Here is a 10408-nt window from a genome sequence, read left to right as displayed (position 1 = left end):
ACCTTCTAACCCAGCCATACACTACCCCCCAGCACCCCACCTTCTAAGCCAGCCATACACTACCCCCCACCCATACACTACCCCCCACCCACCCCACCTTCTAGCCCAGCCATACACTACCCTCCACCCACCCCACCTTCTAGCCCAGGCATCCACCACCCTCCACCCACCCCACCTTCTAGCCCAGCCATACACTAACCCCCACCACCCTATCTTCTAACCCAGCCATACACTACCCCCCATCACCCCATCTTCTAACCCAGCCATACACTACCCCCACCCACCCCACCTTCTAACCCAGCCATACACTATCCCCCCACCCACCCCACCTTCTAACCCAGTCATACACTACCCCCCACCCACCCCACCTTCTAACCCAGCCATACACTACCCCCCAGCACCCCACCTTCTAACCCAGTCATACACTACCCCCCAGCACTCCACCTTCTAACCCAGCCATACACCACCTACCACCCAGCCCTTCACCATAAACAAAATGTGCATGATGCCTGACTAGCCATTCTTAAAAGTTGATTTTCTGGAGCCAGTAATGCTCCAGTCTATGTGCATCCAATCTGGCTTGAGATGACAGTACAGTGCTAAGTAATATTAAAACTATGCTCACAACTGCACTTTGAATATTTGACAGTCCAGTGTCTGGTCTGTTGCACAAAGAGAGAGTGAAAAGATTAAGGATAAGGAGCCACTTGGTTCGCTGAATGTTGTGTCTTCAATATTCCGTCCCTTTCAAGATAATATCGAAATCTATTTTCCATAGCCCTAGCACCTGTGCTTCTACTAGCCTGTGGAAGGTGTTCTAAGTTTGGCTAAGTTAAAAAAAATCCCAGGTAACTGACTGTCTCCCAATCCTCTTAGACTTCTTCAAGCATTATTTTAAAGGACATTATTTTTCTTTGTGCTGAAAAACATTACTTCTGTATATCAAATCTGTGCTATCCATAGAGCTTAGAAAGCACACTTTTTGCCCATAATAGATTTAAAAATGATAATTGCAGTAACATACCAGTGACAGTTAACAACATATTACTAGAGACAAAACCAAATGCGTTACGGGCAATACACTCATATCGGCCCTGATCGGCTTCTCCAACATCTCGAATAATTAGAGATCCTTCTGGAGTGACAAAGAACTTTCCACTGTCTGTAATCTGTACACCATCCTGTTTACAAAGAAAGAATTAGAAGTAAATCAGTTTTTGAACATAGATATTCCACCTACTTCATCTTCTGTGAAGTTTGGTTGTTTCTTTTTTGGGAAATAAGACAAAATGACAATGTGTTTCTGAATTACGTCTCATTTTAGTAATGAACGTCTAGCCCATGGTTTATTGACGGTCAACCATATAAATCCATGGCTTGCTACCATCATTAGTTTATACTATTAAGTTCTTAATGGGCTCAAGGCAAGAATTAGGATTACAGCAGTCCGCTCTGGCATTCTGAATAGCATGTAGTTAGCACGAAAGATTTGGAATTGTTAGAAATACAATGGTTGAAATTCGGGGATGGGGAAAGCACAATTTGAGGCAAAATACTGCAAGCATATTGTGGAGGGATGAAGGTGATTGTAGCAAGAATTTAGGGTGGAACCCAGAACTGCCAAGATTTTGCCCAAATGTCCACTATCAGAACTATGGAAGGGGTGCATACTTAACATCTATATTTCCATCATTTGCAGTTTAAATAACATTATCATTTTGATGGTTTGAGTAAGGTAGTTCCCTGCCTTACATTGAAGCATTTGCAATTTTGAAATGTAGATGATGATGTTGTGAAGTGACTCATTCACAGTCTTTTTTTGAAAGTACCTTTCCAAAATAATTTGTTGCAAGCTCTCAGCACCCTTTAGGGAAGGGTTTGGGGAAGGTAAAATACAGCGAGGGATATTGACTTAGTCCCAGATCACAGGGATGGATCTTGCTTTCTCATTAGTCTATGTAAAGGGACAACATAAATGCCCAATCCAAGAGTCCTGGTAGAAAATCAAAGCAGAAGCCAACTGCTCTGAAAGGAAGTATCCCAGAAGCCCTTATTGTTCTAAAGAGAACATTCAACATTATCCATTTGTTTTTCTCTAGAAGTTGGCTTTGGTCTGCAAAGGTCTGAAAATGAAGCCAATTCACTCCTTTAGCGTTACAATTTTGTCAGGTGTTGGTGAGGGAGGCATCTCACTATATATTCTTTACTGCTATCAGATATAAGTGAGATTAAAGAGTCTCTGTTGAGAACCGTATAAGTGAACTTTGCCAACAGGAAGCGGAGTCTTTGGCAAATGGAAAATACATTGTTAGGAAAGTAGAGATGAAATGTCTATGACTTTAGGGAAGAAGTAAACCCAAGAACAAAGTGGCAGAGCATTCCTTCTCTTAATTTAAGGAAGCATAGAATTTCACTCCAATAATCTTCGGAAAAAAGACATAATCCAAACCTTGGTCCATGTAATGATTGGGTGAGGTTCCCCTTGAGCAGAACATCGAATTTCTACATCCTGACCAGTTTCCGCTGTAGTGTCATATGGTGTATGAATAAACACCGGTGTTACTGCCCAGAGAGAGAACGCAAGTCTGAATTAAATTGTCATCATGTTGTTATTTTGTTTTTCCACACAATTCAAAATTAATATTCCAAAAGGTGACAATAGTTGCTGTATAATTTAATATATAGAAACAGAAGAAATATTCTATTATTTTTACAAATTACATACAATACATAAAAGAAGGTTCCATAGAATCTTGTGGCTGTATGTCTAATTAATAACAGCCTCACAGAGGAATTGAACTGGTTCTAGAGGCATATTAATCATTGCAGGATGTGTTAGTACAGAATGATTGATCATATTACAGCACAGAGATTGATGATAAAAGTCCCAAGTCTCACCGAGTGACTCAACAGTCAGTTGTACTGGCACATGTTTTGCTCCCACAACGCTAATTGCATGACATTCGTACTGGCCTTGATCATGAGCAGCAACTCTCACAATACGCAGTGTTCCAGTAGATAAAACAGTATGTCTTCGGTCATTTGGCAACTGACCACCTGAATGAAACGAGTAAGCAGAAAGTTGAGGGAGAAAAAGGAAAAGGAGGGAGGTTATAATGTGTTCAGTTAAACTGCAGGTTTAGTAAAATATATAATATACTGAACGTCAAGAGGTGTTAATCAGTTGAACTTCCTCAATGACCAAATAGTTAAGACAATAAGTGCAGAATATTTTATTTGTTCATGGGATGGAATGTGGATGTCACTGGTTAGGACAGTATTTATTGCCCATCCTAACTACTCAGAGGGCAGTTAAGAGTCAACCACATTGATGTTGGTTTGGAGTCACATGTGGACCAGACCAGCTAAGATTGGCAATTTCCTTCCCTAAAGTGAACCAGATGGGTTTTTCCTGGCAATTGACAATGGTTTCATCATCCATAATTTTACTGAATTTGTAGTTCACCATCTGCTGTGGCAGGATTTGAACCTGGATTCCCAGAATATTACCTAGGTCTCTGAAGTAATAGTCTAAGAATAATACCACCGGCCATTACCCTCCCTAGTTCAGCCAACAGTTGAGGTTTGCAGTTTGGTGTGTGGTGAGTTAGCTGAACTCAAGTTGTGTTGCTGTATTAACATTGGAATTATTCCCATTTGTAGTTATAAAAAGGATCTCCCTCTTCTGATCACTGAGAAGCAACATCTGCCAGATGTGTTTACTCGTCAATCAGACAAGATTGAGCTTGGTCACAACGTCATCTGTGGCTACATATTCTGATAGATTATATGGGTTTATGCCAATAAAATAACCTTAGGGAACTAGAAACTAATCAGTTATCATGAAACCATATCCCAGTGGAGGAACCAAGAAAATGAGGGAATGGAAACAAATTAATGGTAAAAATGGAAAGGGGATGAGATAAAGTTTTGAGAGAGAATTCACGACTCAGAAGATAGTTAACCATAAAGCAGTTTGATTGTATGTATTTTTGCATATAACGCTGTGTAGCAGAGAAATTCAATATTTAACTTTGCTGTGGGGGAATTGAGATCTCCTCTGTACAGTACATTCTGTATGACTGTCAAAAATCTATCAGAATCACACGTTGTCTAGTTTTCTCCAAATTCCTAGCTTAAAGAAAATACTTCATAAGTAGGCTAATTTATTTTCAATCTATTGCAAATCTTATTTGATGTTTATCTGCTGACAACTTTCTCTATTGTAAATTTCCAAACTTCAAAAATTGGAACTGACTACATAAGCCTGTTATCCTTAAATTACACCATGTCACCAAAGTTCCCTCAAGCTGTGAGGTTCCCTGGTCCCGAACCAGTCCAAAGCATTGCGTACAAACAGGCCAAGTACAAGAAGCAGTATCTTGAAGATATGGCCATGCAGCCATCTTAAAAGAACTGGGCAGTGCAACAAATGGACCATGTACAATGAAGGGAAGTTAGAAGGAACATTGTCTCCCTCTAAGGGTTTTCCATTTCTGTGTTGAAGATCATGATAAAGCGATTGGCGATAGAAGGTAAAACTGAAGAATGGCTTTAAAATAAGGCTAAGTCATATCTCTGCACTCTTGCCTAATTATTCAGCAAGAAAAAACAAATTGGCAATCCTGGTGAGATGATTCATGAAGATATGGAACAACAAACTGCCCCACAGGGCAATATCAGCGTGAATTAAGGTGACAAGTGCACTCAGTTCCTACGGCTCTGATACATTACGCACAAGAACCCTGAGTTCTGCAACATCAACCATCATTACGGCATGCGTTCAACAGGTGGCAGATGCTTTCTCCTGCAAGGTATTAAATTTTGTTAACTTGTAAAGCTCACATTTGATCTCAACTGTGTGCTGCGTCACAAGCGATTGGTAGTAGAAACAATAAGATATGAGAAAAAGGCATGCACACCTCAGACTTCAGATGTGATATTTTGTTAAATTTTAAAAATCTTGTATCAAGCTTTAAAAAGACAGCAATCATCTCTTACTGCTTTTTCCATCACTATCTGAACACAAGCTTTGCCCAGAAGCAGTTTGATGCTCAATGATTCAGAATGTCATGGCAATTAGCCCAAGTGGCCTTAAATGAGACATAGCAGTTTCACAAATCTGGACGTTAACACCCAAAATGTCTGTACGTATTACTGCACGGAGAAGGGAGAGAATTCAGCTCCCAGGTATGCCTCATTCCTGTGCACATACATGAACCTTTCAGATACTTAAATAATCCACCTCCAACAAGGGGGTATGGTGGCTCAGTGGCTCAGTGGTTAGCACTGCTGCCTCACAACACCAGAGACCTGGGTTCAATTCTACACTTGGGTGGCTATCTGTGTTTATTTTTCACTTTTTTCCCGTTTCATCTGGGTGCTCTGGTTTCCTCCCACAATCCAAAATGTGCAGGTTAGGTGGATTGGCCATGCTAAATTGCCCATAGTGTCCAGGAATGTAGAAATGCAAGATTATAGGGCTAGGCTAGGGGAGTGGCTTTGCGTGGGATATTTTTCGGAGCTCCTGTGTGGATTCAAAGGGTCAAATGGCCTGCTTCCACGCTGTAGGGATTTGATGATTTATGAACAGCAGTGTGGGAACTGAGAACTGTAATGCAGATACTTCCTGAAGCTTCAGGACACAGGAACAAATGTGATCTCATTCTGCTCTCTGCAATACAAGGCTTGAGCACTGGGGACATATTGCAGGGTCATGTCTTTTCACCCACGGGCTATGCTGCCATCCTACATGAGTACCCTATCCCTCAAGATCACAAAAGCAAAAACAAGGACTCGGATTTATATTGTACTGTTCATTACCACTATGCATTACAAACTGCTTTACAGCCAATGGAATACTTTTGAAGTTCTGTCATCCTTCTGATGTGAAAAACTGGGGATCCAATATGCATGTAGAGAGCTTCCACAAGCAGAAATGTAATAATGTCCAGATAATTAGGTTTTTTGGTCATGTCTGTGGAGGAGTAAAAAGGAACCAGGACACCTAGGACAATTTCCCCACATTTGGGCAAAATAATGCCCCGGGATCTTTTGCATCTACTGTGCAAGCAGAGGAGTTGAACATCTCATCTGAAAGAAGTTACCTTCCACAGTGCAGTGCTCTCTCAGGTCTGCAGCTTTGCTCCTTTACTCAAACCCTGGAGTGTCACTTGAACACAGAACCTTGTGCTTCGGAGGCAAGAGGGCTACCAGCTGAATGATAGCTAGCATTGCAGTGGAAGGAGTTTTGGGTGGTCAGGATGTAGATGGGGTTATCAGCTGCAGGAGGCTTCCATAGTCAAATAAATTCCTGGTAAGGGTGAGCTGCTGGTGTTGATTGTTCAATATCTGGCTCATTTTATCTCCAAATTGCTGTTGAATAACATCATAAGAAAACAACCAACAGAGGAGACCTTCACTCAAAGCCACTCTTTTATTCACTCTGCTATCCTGTTCTCCCTTTTGGCACTATGCGTCATTGTTAACTGGTGTCACCTTTCAGAAGACAGCTGCTGCCTGGAGTCTCTCATTACCTATTCATTCTTGCATTAAAACAATGACCACTCTTCAAAAATACTCCAGCGAATGTACAGTGTTTTTGGATGCCCTGAAGGAGCCATTTGATTGCAAGTATTTCTTTCCCATGCAGAGCAGTTCCTTATAGTACAAACTTTTCGGAATCGTCTCATGTAAATAGACAAGACCCATTTTAAATGGCAGGTCTTTCTGGTAATATTTTATTGTTCAATTGATGAAGTGGTCCAATGTCTCCACAGTGTTGCTAATTAATAGGACTAATAATCTGTAACAATATCAGCTTTTCTGAAGTATTTTTAAAAATTCATCGCTTCAAGGAATGTGGGCATTGCTGACAAGGCCAGTATTTGTTGCCCTGAATTGAGTGACGTGCTGGGCCATTGCAGAAGGCAGTTAAGAATCAAGTGTTAAGATTACTTTGGGACTGTGGTCACATGTAGACCTGATCAAGTAAGGATGTTAGATTTCCTTCCCTATAAGGACATAAGTGAATCAGATGGCCTTTTACAAAATTGATAATGCTTTCATGGTCACTATTATGGAGACTAGCTTTCAATCTTAGAATTATTAGTTGATTTTAAATTTTACCAGTCGGGGTGGGGGTAGGAGTGGATTTGAACTGATGTCCCACAGCAATAGCCTGGCCGTCTTGAATACCAATCCACTATCACTGTACCATTGAGTATATAGATCAGAGGAGACAATTATTTATATTATTTCACAGTGAATTCTTAGATTTTCTAAGTAAAAGTTGAACAAACTAAACTTTGGAGTCAACATCCATTGTAGTTGAAAATAAATGTTTTGGAAACCTGCTTTGGTCCAGGCAATTACAGGAGCTGGGGTTCCCTCTGCAAGGCAATAAAAATCCACAGCTGTTCCCTCCAAAACGACCTGATTGCTGGGAATCACAGAGAATCTAGGACCATCTGTGCAAAACATAAGCAAAACACACCACAGTTAAACATTGGAGAGTGTGGAAGATTAATAGAAGAACAAACTTTCTTTTGATACTGGATTTTACCTAAGAAAAGAGTTCTATGAAATCAAATTTCAGAAGTTATCACATAGTTAGATCAGAATCTAGTGTAAATAGATTTCAAGTATTAACGTGAAATGTTACCAGATAAAAGTTAAAATGAAATCCAGGGAGAAGGCATAATGTGGAATCTGGGGCAAGCGTTGAAACAGACCGTCAGCTAATCCCTATTATCTGGTGGAATATTATGCTGCATGAAAAAGTGCAAGATGGGTTATCCTTTCCCCCACCAAATCACTTCAAAATACTCTCTACACCAACTAGTAATGCAGCATGCCTGTAATAAATCTCAGGTGTAAAGATTAACTGAAGTACCATGCTTATCTTGGAATGTGGCTGGTGGACAGATTAGAGCACAAAGTACAATTCAGTCACTGTTTCCACTGCAAATGATAATGCATGCTGATGGAGTTACTTGAACAAATTCATGTCATTCTGTGGAAAGACCATGGTAAGATATTCTCAAACTCTTTGGTTTGTCATTAATCTGTTGCTTTCTCTGCTTTCCCCAAAAACATACGGATTCCATGACTCTAGTAGAAAAAATAATGACTCACTACTTTATTTAAAAAATATAGCAAGATCATGTCATGTGACACAAAACCTGTTGGTTAACTAAATGTGCAAAAGGGGAACAGAGAGCACCTATTCTTACTTTTCCTCTGTCACATTGAAATTTCCTTTCTGCATTCAAAAACTGCCCAGCAATCCTGCAGTTTGTAGAAATGACCAAATCCAGATCTGGTTTAAATGCTGAAAGTAGCATGAATATTGCTTTCAAGTTTGTGATAAAGTTTCTACCTCATTTGATTAGAGCTTCCTTTCATCAGCTGTAAGTATGGTAAAATTGTTAATTTTACATGCTGCTACATTCCAATTCTGTTTATGTAGCCAAAGCAATTCTCACTTGAGTCTTTTCTAGGTAGAATATTTGTTCAATTTCCAGACACTGAAATTTGCCATGAGCAATATTCAGGAACTCCCAAGTAATGAAACAGGTTGCACTATTTTACAGATCATGGAAACATTATAAATGAGCATCAATATTCTCCTGCATCTCAAACAGTTACTCTAAATCTAAAAACAAATAGCACTCCAATGTCACATACTGTATACACTCCATAAGAATGTGCCAGATCATTTTTCCATGAAGGTGTCTTGCTACATCTGGAGAAATTTCTGTTCATTGCACAGTTAACCCAAGCCAGAGTATTTATTGCTTTAGTCTGCAGTATTATTTCTCATGACATTCTAAGGCGAAAATTACATTTATCACCACATAATTCTCTTATTGCAAGTGATTAAGTAAAATCCAACTTGTTTCCAAATTATTCTGAATTGTCTAACCTTCAGCAGAAGGGGAATAAACCTTTGCAGTTCTAGATGTGATTTTTTCCATTTCCAATTCCAAGTATCTGAGTCAGTGCCTGTCTAGGGGTCTGAGGGACCATGGACCATGGACAAATCACACTGTGTGGGGCCAGCACCACTGGGACAAGAAACACCATTACCGACCCCCAACTCCAGGGTCCCCTGCTTCCTATTCTTGCTGGGTGCCTAAGGTCCCCATGCAATGCTCCTCCAGTCCTGGTGTGATAAAGCTTATGTGGAGTGACGCAACGGAGCACCAGGCTATTATGATTGTTCATCCTCCTTCCCTTTAACTGAACTAAACCCTGATGTAAGCTTAACACAATGCTGCAGTCTGTGCTATGGTAGCAAGGTGTGTGACCTGTAGGTCAACTCAAACTGTTTTAGCTCCAGTAAGTTATCTGAGAAGAGAATGTAGTTTTGGCTTGCCTGTTTCAGAAAAGATAGTCATTATTAGGAATGGCACAAAGAAGAACCACATGCCACATCCTGTAACTTAAGTGAATGACGAATAATTGACTAGCCTGGTCTGTCCTCCTTTGAAAAGACAAGATGGAGACAGGATATGATACAATTGCTTAAAATTGTGAAACTTCAGACAAATTAGATATAATTAATATTTTCTGTCACACATAAACCTTAAACACATGGCATGCAAATTAAATATAAGTCACTGGAAGCAATTACACAGGTTAATATACACCAGAGTACTCAATTCAATGTTTATGTCAGCAGATGGGATGTTAGAAATATACCAGGAGAATATGGCATGTGGACAGATGGACAAAACAAAAAGATTTTCTCCCACCCAGGACATTTATGACCACAATCACAGGAATTGAATAACGAGGAGTCAGAAGTTCCTGGATGACACTTATAGAAAGGTTATGCTGAAAGTTGCATCAGTTTCTGCATTTAATGAGCCCATGCCGAAATTTCCTGCCGAGCTTATTTGCTTATGCTGCCAAAAAAGGAAATGTATTGGGCAGCTGTGTTCTGTTCCTCACTTTCAGAGACTCTTACTTCTGTTGCTCCTTTTTCACTATTATGCGGAATAGGTTGGTGGCAATTGGAGAAGCCATTCTAGTTGCTCAGTGCAGTAAACAAAACTCTTCACTGTATTCAGGTACATGCGACATTAAATCAAAGCAAATCAAACATCAAATCGAACAGAAACGAGGGCTGTGGGAGGTGTGGGGTTAAGGAAAACAAATTTCAGGTGTAATGAGATATGCAGTACTCTGGTTAACATAGAGTAGGGGACACAAGGCATTTTTTTTAAATGGCATTAATTCCAGAGATTTGAGTTACATCAGTATCAATTAACTTGGGTCATGCTATGCCTCAAAGTTTAAGCATAAACTTACAGAAATACAGCAACCCATAACTTGTAGGAAACATGCACAAGTTGGTTTTGCATGAGGTGAATGTGTTCACACAAAGAACAAGTTGTATGAA

The 10408-nt window shown here is 40.0% G+C and overlaps 1 protein-coding gene across 2 annotated transcripts in view; it reads right to left on the bottom strand.

Annotated features, from left to right (window-relative positions):
* Nucleotides 1–10408, bottom strand: part of LOC109928564 (peroxidasin homolog) — a 180858-nt gene that overhangs the window by 35790 nt on the left and 134660 nt on the right. For both annotated transcript variants that reach the window (XR_007264204.1, XM_048608476.1), the window contains exons 11-14: nt 7353–7469; nt 2899–3057; nt 2450–2562; nt 1025–1181 (exon numbers count right to left, since the gene is read on the bottom strand). Coding sequence is in view for 1 of the 2 variants with exons in the window: in XM_048608476.1 (XP_048464433.1) it covers nt 1025–1181; nt 2450–2562; nt 2899–3057; nt 7353–7469 (546 nt within the window). In the remaining variant the exon portion in view is untranslated. The remainder of the gene's footprint in view (nt 1–1024; nt 1182–2449; nt 2563–2898; nt 3058–7352; nt 7470–10408) is intronic.

This window comes from Rhincodon typus, chromosome 19, assembly GCF_021869965.1.
Source record: "Rhincodon typus isolate 14 chromosome 19, sRhiTyp1.1, whole genome shotgun sequence".
In the NCBI taxonomy this organism is placed as follows: domain Eukaryota; kingdom Metazoa; phylum Chordata; class Chondrichthyes; order Orectolobiformes; family Rhincodontidae; genus Rhincodon; species Rhincodon typus.
The sequence above is the reverse complement of the archived record's forward strand: the minus strand, read 5'-3'. Positions and strand labels throughout refer to the sequence as shown.